Genomic DNA, 26,774 nt, shown 5'->3' with positions numbered 1-26,774 from the left:
CGAGTCAGCGCGGCCTCAGGACTGGTGGTGCGCGCGCGCTCTGCAGTAACGCCCTCTGTTGCTGTCTCCCCGCAGTGTGCACCCCCGTGGGCCTGTCCCGCATGTTCACCGTGATGGGCCAGCTGCTCGTGAAGCCGGCGGTGAGTGCGGCAGGAGCGTCTGTCTGTGTGGGGCGAAGGGGTTGCGTCGGCAGCTTTCAGGTAGCGAGCTCGCACTCAGAGACGGGAGAAGGCCTTCCCGTGGGTTTGCGACCCAGTTTGTTCTCGTTGTTTCTATTTTAATCTTCTTCATTTTGGGAAACCACGTTTGTTTTTGCTTTTAATACTGACTACAGGCACTTTTGCGATAATCAGCTTTTGATGTGCTTAGTTATATACAGAAATGTTGCTCCTTAATTTGTAAATTGAATAGTTTGAGCATTTTCATTTTGGATCTTAGTAGCTGGAGTGTTGCCTAAACCGCAGGCCAAGTCGCCTGAGCGTTCTCGTCAGCGCTGGCTGCATACGCGCGCCACTCACCTGTGTGACCTTCACCTGCAGATCCTCGAGGACCTGGACGAGCAGATCTACGTCATCGCCCTGGAGGAGGAGGCGCTGCAGCGGCGGCTGAGCGGTACGTGTGCGCTGCGTGTTCAGAGCAGAAGACACAGCTACTTAACTGAGAGCAGGCATCATGGAGGGGAGGGACGCAGGCTTCTCGCCGCCTTTGTGCTGCCGCGACCTTCCCTGGAGGCCGGGCGGGCTGGGCACCAGCGGCGCTGCGGCCTTGGCCCGTCTCTCCCTGACGGATGAGCTGTAGCCGGCCAGGCCAGCCCGGCGCAGCCCCCCGGGGTGCTGAGGGGGCCTCCCTGCCAGGCCCCGTGCGGGGTGACTGTCATGGCCGTGCTCCCGCCTCATGGTTGGTCTTTCAGGTCAAAAGTCCTGTGTTTCTCTGACACTGAGGTGCTGGGTTTGATTCTCTAAGTTGCGCCCGGAAATCCTGTTGTATTTGGGAATCTGTTTGCTATCAGCTGATGATCGAGTAAGCAGGGCCCAGATTTTAAAACTTAATTTTAAATTACTGGTTATTTTTGGCTTAAATGAAAAACCAGTAAGGAAAAGAATAATGGCAGAGAAATGACGTGGTTTGTGTAAGTTTTACTTTGATTTTACGTAGATGATTTTCACCCTGCACGCTTTTCTCTTAAAAAAATTTTTTAATGTTGAAAACCTACCACCAAGATCAGATTATTAATAACTAACTGTATTTCAGCTCATAATTCAAGAGTAGGTATAAAGTGGAAGGTTACTTTAAATATGAAATATTGTGGAACAGGAAGAAATACACCTACTTTCTTTAATTACAAATCACAAATTTAAATCATCAACCCAAGAGTGTTGGTAACATTTAGAGCTTTGTTCTTAGATGAAAAAAATTCAAATTCTTATCTATTTTGGAGAATTCTTGTCAGTAATATTGTGCATTTTGATACCATTAACTTTTAGGCTGGAACTACATGTATCATTCAGTCTTCTAACATTTTAAAGCTACTTTAGGATCAAGCCTATTTAATTCCAGAACTATAACTTCAATCAATACTGTCAGCTTTATAACATTTCATTAAAGTGGTAAATATAGTGATAAATTTGTCTTGCTTGGATAATCACCCTCTGGTGTAATAAACACGCCAGAGTTATAAGGAATGGATGTCAAGCAGATGTCTGCGGTGCGGGGCTGCTTCCGCCTGGGCAGTGCGCTGTCCCTGACCTGCAGGTCAGAGGGCTGGGGCCCAGCAGGGTAGAATGTAGTGCTCTGGGAATTAAAGAATTGGAGTGGGGTCTAATCAAAACCAAATCAAGTCAGAAGCGCAGCCTTTCCTCGCTTGGCCCTTCCTTCCACAGGAGGAGGATAACGCCACTCAGACTCTCTAGATCCTGGGGCTGTCCAAACCCGACGGGGTCCAGAGGGAGCACGCCCCCACCCAGCACAGACGTGTCAGCGCGCGGAGGGCGTCGCGGTGACAGGGCCGCGCGTGCTGTGCAGGGGTGCTGCATCCCTCTGGGCGAGCCCCGCGCCCTCTGCCTGCGCGGGGGTAGGTGGCTCTCCGTGTCCTTCTGGGGAGACCCTCCAACTGTCGGCTGGGCCCACGACTGTGGTTCTGCTGTTGGTGCTGAAGGACTGTTTCAGGTGGAAACTGGCTGAAGACGGAACCAGTTCCAGGCCTTTTGGCTAATGGTCACGAGGAATTGTGAGCTCCGGTGCCGGCCACTTGTCAGGGTTGCGCGGGGGGAGAAACGGAGATGCAGTGGAGCGGTGGCTCGTGGTTCGCTGTTCTTAAGAACGTGCAGGTCAGAGGGGTTAGCATAATAGAAGTCGTCCCCATGGAGTTTATTTAATCTTGGATGTGAGATGTGTTGTGTTGTAAGTTACATTTTAAATCATTTTTAGAGTGAAGTGTTAATTTCTTTGACTCTGGGCTACTAAAAGGAATTGCAGTCTGATCACAGTAAAGAACATTTAAGCAAATGCTGCAGATTACAGCGGGGACTTACCCAGAATGGCGGGGGTGCTTGGCTCGGCGCCCCGAGCTGGAGCACGCGTCCCCCAAGCCTCCGGGCCAGCTGCGTGGTTTGCGCTGAGCCCGGCTTTGCAGGACGGGAAATGCATGACACTGAATGTGAAGAAGAGCCTCGCCCTGGGAGTCACACCGGCCCTTCCTTCTGGAGAGGCTGGGACCTGCTCTGGTAGCTGCTCCGTCCCTGGACTGGGGTTCTGGGCGGCGTTTCGGGTCTCAGCCTGGCTGTGAGGGGGCGCTGGCCCGACTGCTTCCTCGCCCCTGCTGGGCACCTGCTGCTGCCCGAGGTGACTGGGGTCCTCGCTGCGTAAGGCGCCGTAGTAAGAAAGCTGAGCCGTGAGCCACTGTCAGTCAGCGTCCCCCGGGCGCCACCTGTCGCCAGCTGCCCCGCTCCCTTTTCCGTCCACCGCCGCCGCCCTCCGAGTGGCAGCCCGTGCGGGCATCTCGGGCTCTGCGCCTTAGGGCCGGGGCTTGGCTGGCCTGAGGGACGGGAAGGGTGAGGACTGCGGGGCCCTGTCCAGCACTGACTCGGCGCCCAGCCCTTGCTCTCTGAGGCCTGTCCCCAGGGCGCACCGTGGTCCTGCCAGGCTCCTGCTCCTTCCGCCTGCGGGCGCCGTGCCCTGTCCCCTCTCTGGTGGCCAGTGCGAGGAGCACGTCAGGCTGTCCCCCGTGGGTCTGCACATCCCATTGGTGACCTGCTTTCCCGCTGTCCCCCAGCTCCCAAGACGTTCTGCCTCACGGCTCGGAACTGAGCGCTAACCCAGCAGCCGACCTCCCACGCTCAGCCTCCCTGCGTCACTGAAGAGACTTGGCTGTCCCAGCGCCCACTGCTGCTGCCTCAGTCCGCAGGGGGCTCTGGTCCCCACTCCTTCATCTTACCCTGGGCTCCGGGAGGTGTCCTCTTGTTCTTTCTGGCTGTGAGTCTCCTGTCACGAGGCCGGGACCTCATGAGCTCTCCTTGCCCTGTGACTGCTCCTGTCCCAGCTCTTCCTCCTCCGCCCTGGGGTCAGCCGCTTGCCCGTGACCAAGCTGTCTGCTCCCACCGGCCGTGGCTCCCAGGACTGCAGCGTCCCTGTGGGGATGGCAGTGCTCCGGGACGTCCCCCGAGCTCGTGCAGGATGGCCCTCCGGCCCTGCCATCGGCAGTCACTCCAGCCTTCACAGTCTCACAGCTTGTCAGCTGCTCTCCAGCTCCCTCCCACCAGGACTGCCTGTCCCGCCTGGTTCAGTGTCGATGGCACATGCTCAGCGTCCTCCGGGCGTCCTATTCCAGTGCCCCAAAGCCTGTGTCCTGGGGGGCTGTCTGTGCCCCACACGGCTCTCTCCTGTGGTCTCTGTGCAGTTGTCCCTCACCGCGTCCCCTCCTGCCTCGGGGCACGTGGGTGGACTCCCTGTCTCCCTTCGCCCGCCTGCCCCCTCGGGAGCCTGTGGGTGTGGCTCAGGATCCACGAAGCCCTGCCTGCCCTGGCCTCTGCCCCTTCCCTCGCTGCCCTGCTCACAGGACCCAGGCGCTCTCTCCGCCTGACGTCCTGGCTCCCTTTCTCGTGTGGCATCCGCACGCTGGGGCAGGAGCGCCATAGCACGAGGCCCGTCTGTGCCCTGGTCCTGTGATACTGCCAGACAGAGGGCATGAAGGCCGCGTGGTGGGGGTTTGTCATCCCACTGCAGAAGTGACGAAGGGAGGTCGTGGGAAAGACAGTCTCATGGACGGAGTGTCCAGGAAAGGCCCTCATAGAGACCCCCAAGGATGGGCTGGGACCAAGGGCCACTCCCTGGTGCAAGCTGGGAACAGGAGCAGTCATGGTCCGTTCTAGTCTGAGGTCCCGAGGACAGCCCAGCAGAAAAGCCCTGTCCACTGACTGCGGTACGGAGCCCTGTGTAGTTCCTGCCCAGGAGGAAGAGGACACGCGTGTCATTAGCACATGAAGTGTTTAAGCAGGGCAGAGCATTAATTGAAATAATTAGCTTGTGTGTGTGTAGCCTATGGGTGTACGGGGTAACTTAGAAGTGCCGTAATGAATAGGAATTTGTTTTTGTTGTTTAAGTTCAAAACCTTCACAGTTCTTTTAATGTAATTTATTTAGAAATGTTGTCGGCTTTGAACTTAATGATTTAATGCAGTTTGTTAGGTACTATTTTCACCTTCATGATAAAAAGTGAGTCTATCACTTTTGGTAGCAATTACCTTCCTGCTTGATTCTAATCTTTTTTAAAGGCTGTGCCACTGGAGCGCAATTCATTCTTTATATTCTCCAGCGCACACAAGGTGTCCTTGTTTCATTTTTGCTCAGTGTCAGGTTGTAATGCCTTTGTATTCCGAAAAATAAAGGATTTAAAAAACCCAGCGCACCAGCCTTTCCGTGGACCTTAGTGGCCGGCCAGAGCACTTGGTCTTCCCCTGCCCTTGAATCTTGCCGTTCACCGTGAAGCTGAGTTTGCCAGGCACCTCGATGGTGATGCCAGCGTGTGGGGAGGCACCTGTGCTTGCTCTGATCAGTTGTGTCCCGTCGGGGCCTTTCCCGTCCTCACGGCGGGACAGTGCCCATGGCTCGCTGCTGCTCCTGACCCCCGTCACAGTGAGGAAACTCAGGTCTGCTTTCATTGCGTTTCTCCACCGTGCTTTTATCTGGGCTCCGTGCGCGGCCCGCAGCGCAACCGAAGTCATTCCGAGAACACTGCGTCCTGTCAGTTACGTCGCTGATGTGACCGCGCCCCAGAGTCGTGGGCTGGTTTCTTTCCTAAGATATTCCAGTGGAATGGTTTCTTTCCTAAGATATTCGGGTCCAAGGGTCTGAAAGAGAGAAGGACCTTGTTACAATTTATTCAGCTTTCTGGGCCATATTGTCACTTGGCATTGATAATGGAATGTGGCCCAAATGGATCATTGGTTGCAAGAGGAGAGGATGTGAGGGAAGAGATGTGAGCTAATACGTAATGTCAGTGCCTGAGGAGCTTTGCAGTGAGAAACTGCAAAGTAACTTTGAGTCAGATATCATCTAGTCTGAAGTTTAGAGAGAGGGACTGCTCTATAGGAATGGTCCAAAGTTGTTAGCAGAAGATGCATTTCATATGCACGAGCTACTTGGATAATGGTGTTCTCAATAGCAACATATATAAATATGAAGTTTGAGAAATAATCTAGGTTAAGATCTTTAACACCTACAAATAACTTATATCCAAAGTAGAAAAGAAAGCCAAACAGTTACATAGTTTTATAGGATCTTCCTGAAGTTCCTTGTGTGATATTTTCTACTTTGCTTGTCATCATTTATAATGAACGAATATTTGCATTTTCAAAACTGTGTTGGCTACTGAAAGTTTTACGTTCCTCGGTTCCGTATGTAGCCATCCGTTCGTGGAGATGTCAGGAGTAAACAGGGACTATTCCTTTAAGCAGACGTTAGCACCGCAGTAGGGACAGAAGCAGAACGAGAGCGTCCAAGGGTGTGGGCTGCCTGTGCCCCTGCGGGCCATCACGGGCGCTCGAGGAGCCGCCACAGGGGCAGGCTCTGCGGGCTCGGCCTCCTTGCCGGGCCGGTGGCGGGGGGCGGGGGGGGGGGGGGGCGGGGGGACCAGACCTGGTGCTCGCCGAGGGGGCCTGGTCACTCTGAATTACCAGGAGTCTTGGGATTTAACAGCCGCATTGTTTGCCTAAGTGATTCGAAATAATTAAAAGGACTTGAGGGACCTTACCTTCTTGGTGACAGAGACCACCTTGGTCAGTTTAAGGTACTGAGTGAGTATAATACCAATTTTAAAGATTTTTCTAATCAATTTTTTTGGCTCTATTCCTAATTAAAAAGTTAAATGAGAAAATAATCTGTTCGTCCTGGAGGTACCTACTTCCAAATAGCGCTCATCATGACACTGAGCTGGGGCCCCGCACTGTGCAGGGAGGTTGCCGTTTGCTTCCCATCGTGGACGGTTTGCGTACAGACCAGGCTGGAGACTGACATTTGTTTTAGGGAATAAACGTTGTGCATTTTAAACTGAATAGTTGGTGTCTGCCCTTGAGCGGGTGACTGTCAAGCAGGGCTGTCTCGTGTCTTAAGAGAAGACGCAGGCCGGTTCAGTTAAGGAAGAAAAGCTGGGCTTTGGGAAATCCTGTTATCGGGGTAGCAAAGTATCAAAACATTTTCAACAGAGCATTAGTCTTTCAGCTTCAGAGTAAAGCGGGGAAAGGTTGCCTTCAGCTCTCAGTTTTCCCGAATCCAGAGAGACGGGTGGGGCAGGATCAAAAATACTTACTTGATCAAAGTTATTGGCTCTGAAGTCATTCTCCCCGAGTGAGGAAGATGAAAGGTATTGTTTTTATTGCACGCTAGTAACAGTGTAATTTCGAACTAATTGGTGTTGAACTGCCAATCACCTGGGGGAATGCAAATAGATACTCTTCCAGTTTCCTTTGAGGTAGTGAGACCTTGTGTCGGGGCTGGAAGGAAAACAGAATAATACCGTTAAATTGACCTTAGATGAGCTGCCTTGTGGTTGTCTTGGAGAATCCCTTTTTATTTTTCCTGACTCGTCCGAACAGGTTTTGTCTACCAGTTTGACTTATTGACTAGACAGAGCTGACGGTGGACGTTTGGGTGCATTTTGAAGTAAAGTAGTGACAATCCAGTTCTCAGGAAATTGCGGTGGTTTTGTTGGTGCAGCTTAAGTCTGAGGAACCTTCCAGGGTTTGTTTGCAATTGTCCTGGCCCCTCCCAGCAGCCGTCATGGCCTCCAGTCACCTATGGCGGAGCATCCTGCCCAGCCCGGGGCTGCTGTTCTCATGCAGGGACGCCTCCAAATCTGCTGTTTCGGGCAAATCCAGTCATTTAGTAAAAGCACGACTCCCTTGAGGACAGTCAGAATGTTTTCTTGGTATTTGTGTGAAGTCAGTATTTATTAAGAGCCTACTGTGTGCCTTGCATTGTTACTGAAAGTAAATGCACAGCATTTCAGAAGCCCCGCTTTTGTTACTTTCCTTTGAAAAGTAGCGCGTTGATTGGTCTAGGCATTTGTATTGAGGTTGGCAGACATCCTGCCCACAAAGTAGGCATGGGTGTCTTTTCTGTACTTTTTAAGTGGCAGCAGCAGTACAGTTTATCCTGATACACACCGCTTTCAGAGTCCTGAGCACGCATCGGATTATTTCTGTAGCACCAGACTGGCTTCTTTACAAGTATGGGGAATGGGGTGTGGTTTGGAATTGTATTGTTATTAATCAGATACAGAAGTGAAATGAGCGTTAACTCCAGAGACACAGCGTGTAACTTATGAAGAGGGATAAAAAGTAAAATGTCCTTGTCAAGACTATTATATTCAAAGACGCTCGAAAATCTTATAATGCTACGTATGCCACTTTCCTGTAAATCTCCTTGTTATGTGGAAATATCCATTACCTTTGTAACTTAATTATTTCCCTTTTTGCTCCGGCTACTAGAAACTCTAAACTAAATTTGTAGTTAGAATTGAGTACCTTTGGCACACACTCCCTAAAATCTCTGTATTGTCTTCACTACAGAAATATCTCTGTACTGGCTTCACCCCCGCTCTCTTGTAAATTGTATGTTGACATGTGAGATGATTAAACTCACCTTCTGGGAAAACAGTACACTCCAGGGCGTTCCAGACCTGCGGTTCTCCCGGTGAGAGGGTGTGGGTTTCTGTCTTCAGCGAAGGACGGAGGGGCCGTACTCACCTCTCCTGTGAACCTGGGTAGGACCGTGGGCTCAGAGAAGAGGCCCCAGAACTTCCCGGCGCACTTACGTCTGAGGCCTGCGTGAGGGCTGGCGGCGGGGCTGGCTCCTCCTTCTCTCTCTGCCTCTGCTAAAGAGCCGCTGGCGCCCCGAGAGACCCCCGACACTGGGCTGCTGCCTCCCAAGCCTGTGTTTCCACTCCATCCCCGTCCCCAAGAACAGAAGCTGCTGGGCCCTCCCACTGGTTTGTCACTGGGTGAGGGACCGTCTGACCTAATGGGTGTGCAGGGCACAGTGGCAGCGGATGAAGAAAGACGCCCCCTCCCTGCAGGCTGGACCGCCTGCCAGGAGCTCCGTTTCTGCTGGGACACCTTCGAGCCCGTTTCTCCGGTTGCTCGTGTCCCGTGGAATGGAAGCCGCACAAGTGAGCCCTCAGAGTTGCTGTGGGTACATCTTTACTTTGAATCTTTCCTTTGTTTCCTATATGGAAGTAAGGCAGGTAAAACCAAGAAGAAAATGGAACTTAAGTCACAAAACAGAATTTAAGTTGAAAAGTGTTAAACACAGAGGGGCATTACATAATGATGAAGGGTGTGATTCATAAGGAAGATGTAAAACCCTGAAAACTTAGACGAATACGAACACATAGTGAAAAAAACCTGAAAACTTGGAGAGCCTAACGAAGTGCAGTTATAGTGGCAGATTTTAATTTTCCAGTTTCAGAATCCCCAGGTGAAACAATGTGAAGGTAATACAGCCCGTCAGAGAAGCAAGCAGAAAGCACGAGGGGGAATCCCTGTGCTGGATAAACGTGAGGCGATGCTCGGCCACATTTAGGGGATGCATCTTAAAGTAGCAGGAAGGGAACGTTTTTGCAAGTCAAATTGGCAAAAATTTAATAAGAGTTATAACATCCGGGAATGTATTGGAAAATAAGTGCTTTCAAAAGCTGTTGATAGCAATATAAATTATTATGTTAATTTAAGCTATTATAATAAATTATAATACTTAGGGGAAGTAAACTTTAAATATCTCTGATGTGTAAATGCTCACACCCTTTGCCTCAGCAGTCGGAATTTGGGGATCTGTCCTACAGGAAGAGTAGAGCCGGAACGTACCGGTGATACGTACAGAAACGTGTATTATGATGTGGTTTGTAGGGGCAGAACATCGGGGAGAACTTGAAGAGTCGTAAGTGGAGTAATTTTGAATAAAGCTGCAGTATATCCGTATTATGGAATATTACTTAGCTGTTAAGGACTGACACCATCAAAGTGAGTGTGTCATTGTCTAGGAAGGATGTGGTAAAATAATGTGTCGGATTGACCCATTCTTATAAAATATGCAGTAAAGCCACACGGAAGGGGACGTGAGCGTGTGAATGGGATGTGAGGGTGGTGGCAGGAGCCGACGCGCCCACCAAACCGCTAGCAGCAGTCGCTGTGGGGAGGTGGGATGCAGGAGACATCTTGATTTTCTTCTACTTTTTCATAAGCACATGTACTTTTATAATTAATAAAAATTAATAACAGATCAAATAAGAATTTTACCGAAGTAACACATTTTCTAGGGAACATGTAGAACTTGGGAGTTCTAGGTGGTAAAAATGGGGTGCCTCCCTGCGACTCATAGCCGCGTTTGGGTTCTGCTCACTGATCGGACCGACGGGGCGCGGGCGTCATGTTCTAATTAAACGGGGGGCTGCCTGTCCCCCTCTCAGGGGTTCTGGTGTTACTGCTAACACACTTTCGCCTTTGGCAGGGTTGTCTTCGTCGGTGGAACACAATGCAATAGAGTTGGAACAAGAGCTTGAAAATGTGAAGACTCTGAAGACAAAATTAGGTATCGTTCTTTTTTTCCTTGACTTGTGTATTGGTCTTGGTTTTTTATTAAAGGCTTTTCTATCCGAAATACTAAAAAATTATGAACTCTGTTGTGTTACAAGCTTTCATTCTGTTCAGAGCCCTGACAGGACTGTGTCTTAGTTTGGGCAGAGGGCGAGCAGGTACTCGCTCACTCTGTGAACGTCAGCGCGCGCAGACAGGCGCCGCCGCGTTACTCCTGGCCAGGCGCTGTCGGCCCCCACCCTCCGCTGTGTCCTTGTCCCCTTCCTGGTCTCCTCTCGGTCACGGACCTAGAACAGTTGGGTCGTGTGAGCCCTTGAGTAATTTTCCTTATGTTTCTTGTCCTTTGGGTTCATGGATCTCTTTTGGACCTGGGAGTTTATAGTTTTCATCTGATGTGGAAAACGTTTGCCATTGTTTTTCCAAATAGTGTTTCTTTTTCTGTCTGTGCCTCCCTTCTCAGGGGCTCGCTGAGGTTGCTCTGCCGTTCAAGGAGCTCCTTACTTTCCATCTTTTTTTTCTCTGTGTGTTTCAGTTTGGCTGGTTTCTGTTGCTGTGTGTTCATGCTCATCTTACGCTGGTTTGTGCTGATATCTTTGTGTTCCTGTCCGGGAGGGGCTTTGTGCTGGGATGCAGGGGAGTGACTTGGAAACAGTTTGGTCTCACCAAGTTTTGCCGTGAAGGCGTTTTGGGCTCGGCTAGAAGGACATTTCACGGGGGCCGGTGGGTGCCCACTGCCGAGGCAAGAGCCTTCTGAGCGCCATCCAGGGCCCCAGCTCGTGGGGGAGCAGCATGGTTCTTGGCCCCTTGCGATGGCTGGGTGCTGTCCCTTCTGCTCATCTTGGGTGGTTCCTTATCATCCGTGGGCTCTTTCTCCCATGCCTGACTGATCACTGCCCTCCTCCCGCCCCTGGGACGTGTTCTGTGCAGCTGGCTCCTCTCTGACACGTGGCCGTGTACAGCCCTGTGGATCCAGTCTTCCCTGGCCCCCTCCGTGTGTCTCAGCTGCAGGTGCGAGCTGGGTCCCGCCTGGGTGCCGCCTCCCGGCACCGTGGACAGTGAGCTGGGGCAGATGCAGGGCTTGCCCGGCCTGTGTCCCGCCTTCCAGGGACCTTTGCCGCCGGTGACCAGTGTCCAAGTCCCTGGGAACTGTTGTTTCACAGGCACGTGTTCCTTTGGCTTCTTCATTGTTACAGGCTGGACAGTCAGTCGGTCCCTGCTGCCACTGTCTGCATAAGAGCGAGCCCGGCATTGTGTCGTTGAAGATCACACGCTGTTCGGTCACGTTCATCTCTGTGAACACCATCACGTTGCCGGAAGTTCCTTTCTCCACCCCGCTGCTGGGGGGAGCTGGTGCTTCCAGTCTCCTGCTGTCACGGATGATGTCGGTATAAACGTTCTTCTGCACGTGTCTCGGTAGAAGTGGAGTTGTGGGTCCCTGAGGCTGTGCACGTACAGCTGTTTCAGGTACCATCAAAGCTTTCCCGGGTGGCGGTGCCCCTTGGCGACCCCGCTGGGCCCCAGGAAGGCGCCCTGGTGCCCGCGTCCTTGTCAGCCACCGTGGGGCTGGGCTTCTGCGTCTTCTGCTCGAGTGCGTCCGCGGTGACGTTTCCACCTGCGTGGCCCTGCTCTGTTTCCAGCGCAGGTCTCATTTAGTGCTGGTCTGCTGGCCACGCGTGGGCTCAGCTTTCGTTCGTCTGAAAACGTCGCACCTTGCTTTCCTGCCCGTAGGGTGTCCGTGCAGAAGCTGGAATCCCCGCTGGGTGGTTTTCAGGTTGTAGGGTTGCCATCCCCGCGTCGGGTGTCTGCTTCAAGGCCGCGCTACTGCCCTTCGGAAGAGCTTTCAGTGCTCTTTCTGCTAATCTGTCTTCCACTTCACTGACTTCTCAGTTGCTGTCAGTGTCTTCAAAAGTGTCAAACCCTTTTCTTAGTTACAGTATTTCTCAGTTCTAGAAATGCCATGTCATTATTTTCTAGATCCAAATCGGGACACTTGCCCCCTGGTCATTTCTCTCACTGAGCACACCGACCGGCCATTTTCAGGCCGCCTTCTGCCGAGTGCGGTGTCTGGGTCAGCCACCGGTCTGGTGCTGTTCTCTGTTCCTTATTTGTCCCGTCCCTGCTGATGTTGGACTGAACGCTGGACGCTTCCTCTGCACGGCTGTGGCAACACGGGTGCTTTTCTTCCCTTTGAGAAGGTTTACTTCTGCTTCTAGTGCGCCGTTGGAGTGGACAGGTCGCTTTGGTCTGCCTGGGCCTGAGGCCACCGGGGCTGGGTTCTGGTTGTGACCAGGGCCTGTCCGGTTCCACTTTGGCCTCGTTCCTGGAACGTAGCTCTTTCGTGGTCCCGGAAGCCTGGCTGTTTCACTGGTGACAGGCATGCTGTCTTCTTCGTGACCCGCGTGAGCCCGTGGGACTTTGGCTTGGCTTCTCTGCCTGGAGCTGCACCTTCCTGTCCCTCCTCTCAGCCCTCAGCCATGAGGCCTGGAAGGGGACAGTGGCTGCCCGGGTCGCCCCAAACCCTAGTTTTTGTCTCCTTGGCTCTGCTGAGTTTGCTGACAGCTTTGCTTTCTCAGCCTCGTCAGCCCGTACAGTTACCTGCGGGGAAGTGTCTGGGGGAGGGAGTGCGTGTGCATTTCCGCTCGTTTCACAGAGTGCTGGCCCCTCAGCTCTTTTCATCGTCACGGTAACTCTGATACCTTCATACAGGTGTACTGAAGAATTAGTTTGATCAGCTTCTCCAGTTGTTTATGGTATGGGGGTTGGTGTGATAGAAGGTAGGCCCTTGTAGCTAGAAGTAGAAGTTTGCTCTCAGCCTTTAGAAAACAGGAGTGTGGATCTTTGGCATGTGAGAGTCAGGGTGTTTTTGCTGCTGTTGCATCATTCATTCAAATCTGTATCAATATGTAAATCTATGTCAAATACAAATATTTCTATATTTTCAGAGTAAGCTGTTTAACAATTTATTTCATTAAAGAACTAAAATTCAATCATCACAGGATTGAGCTGTTTAATGGAGCAATCTGATATTAAAACTCTTGATTTTTATGATTTGTAAAGGAAAAATTTAAATTTATGTTTTTTTAGAAAAGAAATGATGTAAAAATAATGCATGCTGGTGATAGCAGTAAGGGATGAAACTGTGCCCCTGGAGAGGGCTGTTGGCAGTTCTGTTGTCCTGTTTTCCTCCTGCCAGAGAGGCGGAAGAAGGCGTCCGCCTGGGAGAGGAACCTGGTGTACCCTGCTGTCATGGTCCTCCTGCTCACCGAGACGGTAAGAGCCGGCTGCGTGTGTTCGCGGTGCCACACGGGTGAGGCAGCTCCCGCAGCTGCGTGGTCCCAGGTACACCGGTTTTCTAACCTAAGATTAAAGTGTATCTGTGCCTTTACTGTAAAAACTTGATAGAGCAAAAGTAAAAATTAATGGTGATTTAAAGAAGTTTTCAAGCTTATCTGTTTCTTTATGAAAGCAGGAAATTCATTCTTTTGTTTCATTAAAAATTAAGAAGGGACAAAGTGCTGCAGATATTGCTTCAAACTCTGCGATAGGATATGAAAATTATGTTAGGAAATGAGGTTTGATAACATGTTAATAACCCTTTTAAAAATTGGTACAGTTTTGGATTTCCAGTTGGTGAAATCAGTTATTAAATGGATCTATATTATTAGCTTTTATCTCAAGCTTTGCAACTATAGAAACTATAATAATTTACAGAATCTTGTAGAATTTATTCTGAAGTTTTGGTAGACAGTCTGATTCCTTTAGGTTTATATGTAGAATTTCAGTCTGGACTACTTTTCCTCTTTCCTGGAGTTGGCTGGCCACTTGTGTGTTAATATCCTTGCGTTGGCAAATACCTTTGAACTTGAGAACTGACGTCCTGCTTTTTGTGCCCTAGGCCATCTCGGTCCTCCTGGTGGCGTGCAACATCCTTTGCCTGTTGGTTGATGAGACGGCCATGCCAAAGGGGACGCGGGTAACGTAGACGGTTTCGAGGGTCTGTCTTTCGCGGGAGGCTCTGCATGTGCACCTGCCCCCATCACCGCTTAGAAGCCACGCCCCGCGCGCACAGTCTGTCAGCTGGGTGCCTCCTCTGAGCCTTCACAAGCGGGGTTTTCTAAACTAAGGGTTCGTTTCTGACCTCTTACTTCGGATCGGCTGGGCCTTTTATCAAGAATCAGAGTTTCCTTTCACACTTTATATCAGAATGTATCTTTGTTTTACTGAAACTCATTACTTGCGACTCTGAAATAATGACACATGAGTTTACTAAGTGAGCTCACTGGGTTTGCTAAAGATTTAAATGTGTGGCCGAAGGGAGTCCTGCTTCCACAGGGTCGCGCGTTTATAGCGCCGAGTCAGCGCTCAGTGACTGGAGGGTGTCAGAGGTACAGCTTCTTATGAATTCTCTCAGTTTTCTCTGTTGTTTAAAAATGAATCATTTTATGAAATCCTGTCATCTAGCTGATTTGAATATATTTTCCATAAGGTAGGTTATTACCACTAAATATTCATATTTGGCGTAGTTTTTCTAGGTGTCTATAAACTTTTGGATACTCAAAGTGGTATTTAAGTTTTGACCTTTTATGATATTTTTCTGAGTCAGCCACTTCCTCCCTCCCCATAGGAATGACTTCAACACTCTCAGACTTTGGCCGCCCTTCCGTCTCTGAGCCACCTGCTCTCTCACGGAGACGGCCGACGTCCGTCTTAGTTCCCTCCCTGCGGTCTGTGACGGAGCTACCTGTCTCCCCAAAGCCAGTTCTGTCAGCCCTGTTCTCGATGTAGGCCCCTCACACCTTCCCAGGGCCTTGTGCCCTCCGTCACTGCCACGGCCGCCTCCGGTGTGAGCCTGACAGCAGGCTCTGGTGCCTTAGTGCCGTCCCCAGCAGCAGCCTGGCCTTTGTCCTCAGCTCAGACCCACTCCCGCTGGCAGAGCAGGAAGTCGCCCCTACGGGGTTGGCTTCTGTCCATGTGGAACCCAGTCTTAGACACTGGCGTCCAAGTAAGTCCCAAGTCCCTGCAGTGCGTCGCAGAGAGGGACTTAACCTGGTACGCTCCTTGCGTGATTGTATAAATAACTCAGGTCACCCTTCTCTCAAGACGGGGAATATTTCCAAAATGTTTTTCATCCCAGTGGTTGGGAAGGAAAATTTTTTCTTCTGCTCTTCTAGGTACTTTTGGCTGGCCTCAGAACTAAATTGACATGGAACAGAAAATCAGGAGAAAATCAAATTTAACTACATATGTACATAAGGAGGCCCCATAGTAAATGAGACCTCAAGAAGTGATCAAAGCATATAAATATAAACCCTGATCAGAGCCGTATATACACCGTTTTTAGACAAAGGAACAATTATTAGTGGAGATTGCACAAAACAAAGGGTTTGTGTTGGGGTTGACACCTTAATGAAGAAGAAACAAAGTTTGTTGCAGCGACCTCTGCCCCGGATTTCCTGTCTCTGGCGGTAAGAATGCCATTTGTCCTTCTGGCATGGGCGCTTTGTGTCCTGTGTTTAGGGGAACAAAGGCGGGTCCGATGTCCTGGCCCTGGTTGTCTGTCATGTAACTGATTTGAAGTGATCAGCGGCCATCTTAGCGTATTCTGCTGACATTAGCCTTACTCGTTTCTTCTTCAAAAGACTGACAAAAGGTTGATAAGATTCTTTGTCCTTACCTTAATTACATGTGAAGTTTCATGGATATCCTTACTTCTTTATGCCCAAATTAAAATGTATGTAGAATGTTTATTTATATTATTTATTGGTTTATGTATTTATTTTCTTAGTGTGACTATACATTCTAAATGATCTCGGTATTTCTGTTGGATGTAACAGAAGCCGATAGTAGAACAAGTCATTCGTGTTGATATAGTTCCTTTCATTGGTAAGCTGTGAAAACATTGTTCCCACCTCAGTGGCACCCCCTGCTTCCTTCTTTGTTGGTCTTTTAATTCCTAGATAAAGGTTTTGGGAATAGATATAATGGTTACGAAAAATGTATAGCATTATCATATTAAAAAATCAGGGTTCGTTAAGTTACAGGTTTAAAACTCTGAATTTCCAAGGCCGACTGGGGACGAGGCAGCGTCCCAGGGCGGAAACAAGGACGCGTCTTCACTTCCTGTCTGTGCTCAGCTTCCCGCTGACAGACTGTAACCGTTTGATTTTTATATGTGGCCTCAGGGTAGGGATAATTATATATTTTCTTCCTCTTGTACTATTATATTTTTAACAGATTTCCTCCAAGACTAGTCAGGATTTTACACTAAGCATAATCATATTATTTTGATAAGCAGCTTAAATGTGAGGTAAATTAGAAATGGTCTGAGCTGGTGAGAGTTGTGGACAGTTGGCCGAGTTAGGTGGCGACGGGGTCTAACGCCTCGTTTACTGTCATCTGAAGCCTGGGCGGTATTCTCCGGTGTCGGACGTTCCTAATTTCAACTGTCCTGCATTTATGAAACAACAATTTTAGGAAAACCAAGTATAATAGTGTCATTGAATTCTGAAAGTGTTTCTTTTTCCCCCCAGGGGCCTGGAATAGGAAATGCCTCTCTCTCTGCTTTTGGTTTTGTGGGAGCCGCACTTGAAATCATTTTGATTTTGTATCCTTTCTTTAACTGAACGTTCTGTCTGTTAACAAGTTTTCTGTCTCGTTTTCTGGGACAGTGGCAATTTACTAAGACACTTGCCTGGAAGAAAAAACAAGCCATTCTTCCTCAGGCACTCCAAGTGGCTTTTGGTTTTGTTTTGAGTTTCCTTTGAGCCCGAAGACTTTGGAGAGCACCGAGAAGGCCCGCAGCTGGCATTCCTCGGAGGTTTTCCTTGATTCTCACAGCTATCTCATGGCGTCCTCTGTCGTCGGCTTCTACAGCCTCCGCGTCTTTGGGGACTGTGTCCCCAGAAAGGACGACACGCCCATGACAAAGGTAAGGCAGAGGCTCAGGCGGCGCTGCCTCCTGTGGCCTTCCGGGCCAAGCTGCTGTGTTCTGCTGTCGCCCACACGGCTCCTGGGCTGCGGGACATGTTTGTTTGTGAGATGCCGCAGCCCCAGCGGGAAGGGTTTCCAGGCGCGGGCGGCAGTGGGAAAAGGAAGTGCTCTGTGTAGTTGGGATGGCGTCCATTCACTTGTAAATGCACGGGCAGCGCTTGTTAGGCTTGTTAGGGGGCCGCAGGAGGCTGCTGAAAGGGCCCTTTTTCCTCCAAAGAAAACCTCCTGCTAATGAGTCACTTGGGCTGTGCCCACTGCACTTCAGGGAGCGCGTTTGAAATCTGAAGCACCCAGTCGCCACAAGTAGGGAGACCGAGTGTTTCCGATGTGAACCCCTGCAGCAGGCGGAGGGCTCTGTTCAGAAACATTGTGTCGTCTGAGGCTGCTCTGACTTCTACAATGTGTCCTTGGCTTCAGGGCAGTGACCACGGCTCTGTGCAAGGTTCCCACAGGCGGGTGGCGCAGAGTAGCGGAGAGCCGCCGGCTCTTTCTGTGACTGTATCCACACCGTCCTCCTGTTGGAAGAGAGAACTTATTTTCTATTTATTGATCTATCTAAAATACCATGAGTTTCTGAGATACTCAGCGTCTAGTTTAGGTAATCACAGGTAGTAATCGGTATTTTCAGCTCTTATTTATTATAAAGAAAAAGCCTAGGTTACCCTGACTAGGCATGACTAGAATTTATGTGTTTGAATTTCTAGCTTTTGAGTATTAAAATCTTGTAATAGTTAAACACATTAGAAGTCGATCTTTTCTCTGTCTTGAGCAGTGGCGGGCTTTAAAAATAGTCAGAAGTATTAAATGTATTAATCTCTTTCTGCTCGACCACCAGGCAGGTCCTTTTGAAATGGGCAGCCTCAGTCCATAGTGTAAAACGCATCGTCTGAGGTGCAGCGACTGGAGTGTTCTATGAATTCAGATGTGTGCCAGGCGCCGCAGACACTTCCTAGAGCTCACAGACGGAGCTCTGCCCGTTCATAGTTTCTTCTCACTGTCGAGTTCCGCAGTGAACAGTAAGAGCAAGAAGTGAGCCAAGTGCAGTCGGCCCCGGGGTGCCCAGCCGCTTCCCAGGAGGTGGCGGGTTTCGTTTGTCACACCCTTTTGTTGACCTGCCCAACTCTCTGCCCCTCGCCCAGATCATCGGGAACTGCGTGGCCCTCCTGGTCCTGAGCTCCGCGCTGCCCGTGATGTCCAGAACGCTGGGTGAGTGGACGGGCGGGGCCGCGTGCCCGTGGGCCGTGCCTTTGCGGAGCTTCCTCCTCGGCTCCAGTGTCCCCGCACTGTTCATATCTGTGCTGTGTACACACCAAAGCGGCCTCTTACCAAATAAAGACCATCTACTTTTTACAAATATTTAAAAATATGTCTTCCCCAAACAGTGGACTGTTTTTGTTCACTGACTGGTTAAGCTTTTGAGTCTCCAGTGAGGAAACTTTTTTTTTAAACTGTTTGTTTGATGTTTAGAAAATACTGAATGAATTTTTCTTATATGAAATGTTTAAAAACTTATAATTTGGCATGCGGTTCAGAAAACCGAGCAGCTCCCGGTAAGTCGGGCAGCTGCCCAGTGCCCGTGGCGCAGACGGGGGAGCAGCGAGGCCTCAGGGAGCGCAGGCTGCGGGAAGGGGGCGCCCTGGTCCCCCGGGACCTCCTGCGCCTGCCACTCCTGACGCTTTCTTAACGTCTCAGTCGACAGAGTCGTGGTCTTCTTGAAAAGGAAACACTGCCCTTTGTCACGGGAGGAGCTGGAATCTCCCCGCGGCCTCCTCACCTCCTGTGAAGCTCTGTGGTGGATCATCCGCCCAGCCCTCGGCCGAGGGTCGCTGCAGACAGGGCGTCTAGACTCGGGGTCCGACTGCAGAGCGCTCACAGCGATCGGGAGAAGGCTCCCTTCCGCCCCAGCAGCTGCTCCTAGCAGGCCCGACAGGGACTCTGAGCCGCTTTGTGTGAGCTCTTCCCGGGCAGCCTCGCCCGTGCAGGACCCAGGGCCATCGTCCTTGTCACGCTGACAGGGGCGGCGGGTCTTAGTCCAGACGGAGGCCTCAGTGTGCGTGGGAAAGGGGCCGCTCTCCACGGACCGGCATGGGGCTCGTGCACGCCTTCCTTCTCCGGTGTGCTTCATGGGACTGGGGGTTGGGACGTCTGCTTATCGTGTGCGCATCTTGAAAATGCCAAAAATAGGCACCTGAGTTTATTTGTAGCTAAATGCTGTCCTATGTCCTATAACAGTCCACCAAGTAATTTCTGTGATAATTACAGCCACTTTCCCACTTTATTTATGAAGCTCACCACGCTCTGTTATTTACTGACTTTATGGGAGAAAATTACATGCTGAGTATAGTTTTGATACAAAGAAAACAAATTAATGGTGAAACTTGCTTTTGAAGATCAACACATTAAATTCCTGAGTCGTTTGCCATAGAGACAAATAAAAGGAAGAACCAGGGAGATGGAACAATTAAAACGCAGCCCACAAATGCCGGCCCAGCTGTCCAAACAGGATTAGGCGCACGCAGGAGGGCGTGGGGTCACGGTGCCGCGCCCGCCTGCACGCCTGCCCTGCCCGGGGCCGGGCAGATGAAAAGCGGTAACTGCCCCCGGCGGATTCCTAGAGGCTTTTCACAGCGTCAGAAAAGCAAATTTCTAGACGAAAGGGAAAAGCTTTATTTTAACATGATGGGAAATGCAAACCTGAGAGTTACTTTGTAATTCCTCTCTTAACTCTTTAGAAGTGAGTCTTTGATTTTAAGAAGACAAAATATAGAGAATCGTCCCGAATATTATCCTACTGTATAACGGGATTTTGATTTACTGGCGAAAAGCTTATCAGACGAGAATAGAGGGTGTGTTTTAATAGCCGCATTCCAGGCCGGGCCATTGCCACTCTCCCCTCCTCTCGCCCCGACAAGGCCAGCGCCCCTCGCCGCTGCAGCCCCGCCCTTCGGGGCGCTGGGAGCCTGGCGGCGCGAGCGTCCTGGCTGCCCTGCAGCCCTGCGGCTCCTCCCGTTTTCGTGTGTTCCAGCGATGGTTATAACTTTAATCACAAATTGGGAGCATGTTAAATCCTGCATAGAACATTGATTTGGTGTTCTGCGGTCCTGAAATCCGCCAGCCGCTCTGCTGCTGTCTGGTGGCATAAGCTGGAGCTGCGGACTTAGACGTCTGGTGTGGCAGGACGCGGCGCTTGTATTAGAGCCCCTTTGGCGTAGCTCCTTACATTCGAAAATGAAACACTTTGCACTGATTGAAAAGTTACCACTAAGTAGATTTTATAAGCATATCACTTGCCACAAAGGTTGGTGAGGGAATTTTGACCCTGTATTTCTCCTCAGGTATAATTAATATAGATGATAGTTTTGTTATTTATAAGAAACACAAAAAAACATTGTTTGCTGCTTCTTCCGACTTCAGTTTCGAAGACTGCACCAAATGGGGGGATTTGATGTCCATACTTTTGGGGAATAGTAGACTCTCAAGGCGGTGAGAGGGGACAGTTGACAGGTGAAATCAGACCTGGATCGGGCCTCATGCATGCATGACCCATGGGTGCCCAGGCTCTTCTAATAAAACGCCCTGAGGGTGGCAGCGAGTGTTGCAGGAACAGATTTTGTTTGGTTGCCGACATGGTCTTCGTTGCGCTTGATCCGGACGCAGCGGGAGGTGGGCAGCTCTCGCATCTTTATTCGAAATCTCCTTTGACCAGAAAATGTTTCTCAGCTGCTACCAACAGACCTTGCAGTACAGTACGTTACTAGTTTCTATTTTAAATTTATTTTTATATTATTTTTCACTTTTAGGTCTTTTCTGACTTTTTAGTTATGCAGGGCACAAATGCAGATTTTTTAAAAAACGTGCTTGTGATATGAATACAAAAGCGCTTGTCCTTTTGAATCAGCTTGAACTTATCTGTGTTATATCCACATGCTTATCACCAACTTGCAGGGGACAAAGTGGGTTTTCTCTTTTGCTCTTTGATGAAGGCTCCTGTTTCATTTCCACCTCTGGGGGCTTTGGAGGTACCCTGCTCATCTGCCCTGGGCTGTCCCTCCCCGGGCTCAGTGTGGCGCTTGGGGACGACAGAGGTGACGTGGAAGTACAAGTCATAATACGTCTCCCTGATGATGGCCTCGATGTGGAAGCCTCAGTAATTCCAGACCGCAAATGAAAACTTCTCAGCCCTTCAGTTACTTTGTAGACAGTAGGTACTGAGTGGTATGAGGACCTTTTTTTGATTGACCACTAATGTTCTCATGTCTGAGCAATCAGTTGGTACACCTGGTTAGGGTTTTTGGTAAAGAGGAAGCATTCCGACGCAGCTGTCTCAGAGCCCAGAGTGGAGCTGACGCTCGCCCCTCGTCCCTGAGCCCTGGTCCCTGGGACCTGCCTGTCGCACTCTGACACTGCCCTGGTGCCGGTGCGCACGGTCTTGCCTGAGAAAACGTCCTGGCCACACATGTCTAAGTAGCTTAGCTATCTGCTAACACGCATCTACACACCTTCATGTGTAGTTTGTTGCCTAACATTTTTCATATGAAAATCATTTCTGTTAGGATCCCTTAGCTGGGAGGGGCCTTAATATATAGTTTTAAAATGTTAACCATGAAAACATGGTCACTAAAACTAGATTGTAACCTACAGTAAGGGACTAGTTGGTACTGAGCACTAAGGGCCCTGGCCTGGCTGGGAACGTGAACAGGCCGTCTGCACGCTGTCAGCTCTGAGACTGCGGGGCAGAGCGGTGGCGGGAGACGCTGCTTCCCGGGCCTCCTCGCAGCGGTGAGGCGCTGCCCCTGCCGTTGGCCAGTCTGTCTGTGGCAGGCTCTGTGGACCAGCACACGGGCTGTCTTCTGCATGCACCTGGGGGAAGGTGTGTTCTGATACTGTGGAGCGAGCGCTCTGCGGACGCCGGCCCCGCTCAGCTGGCAGTGCCACGTCAGCTCCCTGCGTCCTCACTGACGCCCTGGCTGCTGGCTCATCGGTGATGGAGGAGAGGGCTGTAAGCTGCTGTTTGTTTATTCCTTCCAATAGTTCTGTTCCTTTTTGCTGCTGAGGTTCTCACTCAGTTCTCTGAGCATCCTGATCACCAGTGTTCTGAACTCTGCGTCTGATAGGTTGCTTGTCTCCATTTCATTTAGTTCTTTTTCTAGAGTTTTGATCTGTTCTTTCACTTGGGCCACGTTTCTTTGCCTCCTCATTTTGGCAGCCCCCTTGGGTTTGTTTCTGTGTATTAGTAGAGCTGCTTTGACTCCATATCCTGGTAGTGTGGCCTAATGCGGTAGGTGTCCTGTAGGGCCCAGTGGCCCAGCCTTCCCTATCACCCAGGCTGGGTACTCGAGGTGCACCCTTCGTGTGGGCTGCAGTGGCCAAGCATCTGGATTATGTGCCAACAAAACACTCTTCGTGACAAACTGCACATCAGTGTCCCCGCCCTGTGTTCTGCCCGGGGCCACACTGATGCGCTTGGCCACTGCTGGCCTTTCAGCTCCATTATTGTGTTTTACTTTTATTTTAAAGAAATGCACTCCTGAACAGGATTACGCATTCCTGTATTGGGTGAGGAAGGTTAACAACATCTGATAATTGAATTTTTTTATAGTTAATTGTATTTTAAATTTTGCCACCTTAAAAATGAAAACTCTCTTTGTATCTTTCTGCAGAAAGAGATTTTGAGGTATGTACTACACATCTGTGTGAGTTAGAACTGAGGGGTCAGGAGTTTTTCTCCGCGACTGCCGTGGCAGGAGCCTCTCGGCCGCGTGGAGTGTGGAGCGTGTGTGTTGTCCAGGGTAGCGTCTCACTCAGTCAAGATTAGTTAGGTTTTTCAAATACGAAGTTGGAAACAGCCATGCTGTGCCTACCGTGTTGTCTGGTGCCTCCGTGCAGTGTGGGGACGGGTTCCCTGGTTTCCGTCCGTGGGGCGGCCCGCGCTGCCCGGCGACAGAGAGGCCTCGCGGGCGGCCCCGCTCTCAGGACACCAGGCTGAGCGGCTCTGGTGAGCGCACGTTCCCCTTGCTCATATGTGCGTGCGCTCCCTTCTCACCGTGGGGCGCACCTGCCCAAGCTCACACGCGTGGCCGGCCCTCTGCCCCCTGGGGAAGGTCCCGCTGTGTCCCCGTGTCCTCCAGAGGCAGAGCCGTTGGCCCCAGGCGGCTGGGACCGCAGAGGAGCTGCTCTATGAAGCCTCAGTTTTTCCGGCGCCGTTTAGATGGGAGGGCTTGTCTGTGGTCTCTAGGAGCCTGTCCTGCAGGGGGAAGGGGGTGCTGCAAGGGGGGCTAAGTTCAGAAGTCAGCTGAGGAGGCGAGATCGAGTTTAGTCAAAGTCACTGAACCCCCAGGCCGCCCACAAAGTGACGGCGCGCGGTCTGGGCACAGTGCTCCGCGGCTGGCACTTCCCGTGACCCCGTGCCGTACTCTGATTTCCCTGGAAACCGTGGGCACTGCCCTGGGTCGGACAGACCTCCCCTTCCTCACTCTTCCCCACGGGTGTGGGCGCGGCACCTGCTCGCCAGGGGCGTGGCTGCCAGGTCCTCTGGGACTGAGCGGCCCTGCTGTTACGGGTCTGCGGCTGAGCTGCAGGAGCCGAAGCGCGTGCGACGCTGCTGCACTGCGCTCCCAGCTCTGCCGTCTGACACGCCAGGAGCGTCCGGTTCCGGTCATATTTTCCTTCTGGAAACTCAGGACTCACTTATGTAATGAGCACTAAGTGTATGGCAGGCCCTGCGTGGGCTTTGGGGTCCTGGGTGTGAAAAAGCCACAGTGCCCCTTTGCTCTCATGGAGCCCGTGTCCCAGTGGGGACAGGAGGCGGGAAATGAGCCGAGAAGGAAGAAAACTGTCTCAACTCACGTGTGCGCTGAGAACCAGGATGGGGACAGAGGGCCGTGGGGGGCCCAGCGGTGTCGGTGGGCCAGCCGCTCTCTCAGAGCAGGGGACCTCGAACAAGGGCCGGCAGCGGGAGGGGACACACGGGGCCCACACACGGGGAGAGCCCGCGCAGCCGGCTCCGGCCTGCGTCCCACGCCGTGACGTACCCGCCCTCACTGAGGGCCGCTTGTGCCCCGCAGGCATCACGCGCTTCGACCTGCTGGGAGACTTCGGGCGGCTCGACTGGCTGGGCAACCTCTACATCGTGCTGGCCTACAACCTGCTCTTCGCCGTCGCGACCACGCTGTGCCTGGTCCGGAAGTTCACCTCGGCCGTGCGGGAGGAGCTCCTCAAGGCCCTCGGTGAGCCTCCCGCGGGCGCGGCCTGCGCACGGGCCGTGTGACCCCTCGCCGAGCCCCTGCCCTCGTCTGTGACACGCGACGCCACACGGCTGTGCGGCCCGAGCCCGGCCTGGCACTGGCTCTCACCGCAGTGCGCGGCGGGAAGGTGCTGCCGCCTGGCTTTGTGGACGTGACGCTGTCCACGGCACTTCAGTCCGGGCGTTCGAGGCCCGGCTTTGACTGGGGCCCTGCCGACCCGCCGCTCAGTGCGCTGGATGGCACCCTGGGCAGGAGATGGCACCAGGCCCTCCCAGGCCCTGTGACAGCAGTGCAGCCGCTCCCGCGTGGCCCAAGGGCGTGTCCCTCAGGCAGCCCTTGGCACGGGATGGTGTGTGTCTCAGCCGTGGCATTTCCAGGGCCGTGTCCCTCCCTGACCAGGGGTCGGGAGGCTGGGACTGTCGTGGCTAAAGGCCCCCACGCCGTCCTCTGCTGGGGGCTGCAGCCCTCGCGGGAGGCAGTGTGGGGATGGCCTTGCCGAGGTCCTGATTCAGCCGACGTGACCCCTGTGAGCAGCAGTGCAGCGCCGCTCCCCGGGCTTTCTGCAGGGTGCCCTCCGGGAAGGAAAGGATTTCAGGTCCCCAGTTTGCATGCACTTCCCCTCCTAGTCACCCCGTGACGCGGCAGCTGGTGCCATGTGGGCCCTAAATGGCAGGTGAGCTTGCGCTGGGCCTCCGTGCCCCGGGGCTGCAGGGCCATGGGGTCACGTGGAGCTCGGCGCGGGGGCCGTACCTGAACACCTGTGCCCCGCGCTCCGGGCGGCCGCTGCCAGGGAGCGTGGGCCTGGGGCGGACAGTCTGCGTTCCGCCTCAGGGCGGTGTGCTGGGGTGGCGTCTGCCGCAGACAGACAGGGGGCCCCTCACCCTCCCAGCCTGCACGGCACGCAGGCCCCGAAGGACCTGATTGGGACCCGTCCCCTCCCCACAGAAGGGGGTGCTGGGTCAGCCAGGGTGTCGCTGGCTGCACTGGTGCTCCGCACGCCCTCCCCTCGTCCTGCGCCCACGGCCAGGAGGCTGCTGTCACTCCGCGGGCCGCCGCCCCGGGACCAGAGTGCGCTGGGTCGGACTGGTTTCTCCTCCCGCCACCCACCCGACAGGCTGTTTTACCTTCACCCTCCCCAAGCTGTGCAGGCGGCAGGAACGGCGGCCCTGGGGCGCCCGTTGGGTTAGGGCTGTGAAGTGCGTGGCAGCGCACTGGCAGCCGCCGGGACGTAGGAGGAGAGTCTCACGCGCGTGTCCAGGGGTCAGGGGGCCTGAGCGCGAGGGCCGCTTCCTTGGCCCCCGCAGGTGCGCTGCCTGTCCCCGGCCGTCCCTCTGCTCGGCGTGGTCAGTGCCGCCGCCGCCTCGTGGCCCCCCACCCCCACAGGGCGCAGGGTCGTCCTCGCTGTGGGAGTCGGGGGCGCGGCAGCTCCCACGGGGGCTCCTAGCCTCTGAGCCTTGCGGGGGGGGCAACATCCCCCGTGCTCAGCCCGCTGCGCTGCTGTCTCCTTCCCTGTCCCGTGGCCGTGGTTCCCGTGGCCGTTCTGCGTGAGTCCGGCTCGTGTTCGGCTGCGTCTCCTGTGCACTTTCCTGCCTGTGCACACGCCCCATGAAACAGACGTGTCGCGCTTTTCTGGGGCTGATGGAGGGTCCCTGGGCGGGGCTGGGGACACCGGGAGGGGCTGTGCTGTCCCTGCGGGGAGGAGGCAGCCCCGACAGGCACCTGGCCACGCCCCACGGCCCGCAGCAGCACCCTCTGACCTCTCCTCTGTCTGCAGGGCTCCGTAAGCTGCGCCTACCGAACGCCTCCAGGGACGCAGAGCCAGCAAAGCCTTCCGCCAACGGGCGCCAGAAGGTCCTGTGAGGCCCGGTGCCCCACAGCCAGGAGACCAGCCTGGCCGCACGACAGCCCGGCCCAGGCACCTTGCAGGGGCCGCAGCTGCTTTCTGATCATCTGGTGACCCGGGCTGTCACGGTCTCCTTCACTCTGCGACGGGCCGTACCTGCCTGCGCTGTCGACTGCCCCCGTGAGACGGCCAGCGAGCAGCCCCACTCACACCTGCCATTGGACTCGTGTGGAGCGTTTGGGCCCCGCAGCCGTCACACAGGAGTGAGGCACAGCTCTGACTGGGGGTACAGGGGACGCTGCTGGGGTGTGAGTCGGGGGGACACGGGGCATGATGAGCCGCCGAGCCCTAGTGGCCCTGCGCGGGGACCAGTCAGCACACGATGGGCCTCCGCTCTGGCGGCCCCCTGGCCGGTGGGAAAACACATGGACCTGAGGGTCCACCTTGCAGGCTCCAGGTACACGCTGGTATTTAAGCCCCTTTTTCAAAAATCCCGTAATTCCTCACGCGCCTGTGCTCGTTACAAAACCAGGAACGCACTGGGGTGGACACCCCTTCTTCCGCCACACCCTGCAGGCGTTGGTCACCTCTGCCATTTGCAGCTCATACCTGT

At 52.9% G+C, this 26,774-nt stretch overlaps 1 protein-coding gene across 2 annotated transcripts in view; it reads left to right on the top strand.

Moving 5' to 3' along the window:
- LMBR1 (limb development membrane protein 1) overlaps window positions 1-26,513 on the top strand; it is a 76,832-nt gene extending 50,319 nt beyond the window's left edge. Inside the window, exons 8-17 of one of the 2 annotated variants that reach the window (XM_090287732.1) lie at window positions 76-140; window positions 540-612; window positions 9,999-10,079; window positions 13,278-13,354; window positions 13,980-14,057; window positions 16,615-16,688; window positions 16,922-17,012; window positions 18,214-18,280; window positions 24,139-24,300; window positions 26,093-26,513. In XM_090287732.1, the coding sequence (XP_090143858.1) occupies window positions 76-140; window positions 540-612; window positions 9,999-10,079; window positions 13,278-13,354; window positions 13,980-14,057; window positions 16,615-16,688; window positions 16,922-17,012; window positions 18,214-18,280; window positions 24,139-24,300; window positions 26,093-26,178 (854 nt within the window). In that variant the 3' untranslated portion in view covers window positions 26,179-26,513. The remainder of the gene's footprint in view (window positions 1-75; window positions 141-539; window positions 613-9,998; window positions 10,080-13,277; window positions 13,355-13,979; window positions 14,058-16,614; window positions 16,689-16,921; window positions 17,013-18,213; window positions 18,281-24,138; window positions 24,301-26,092) is intronic. The other variant, XM_090287733.1, reaches the window with a different exon arrangement.
- Window positions 26,514-26,774: the final 261 nt, after the last annotated feature.

The sequence above is a fragment of the Furipterus horrens genome, unplaced genomic scaffold (genome assembly GCF_987537825.1).
Source record: "Furipterus horrens unplaced genomic scaffold, mFurHor1.1.pri manual_scaffold_9, whole genome shotgun sequence".
NCBI classification, from domain to species: Eukaryota; Metazoa; Chordata; class Mammalia; order Chiroptera; family Furipteridae; genus Furipterus; species Furipterus horrens.
This window is presented reverse-complemented; position numbering and strand designations above follow the sequence as displayed.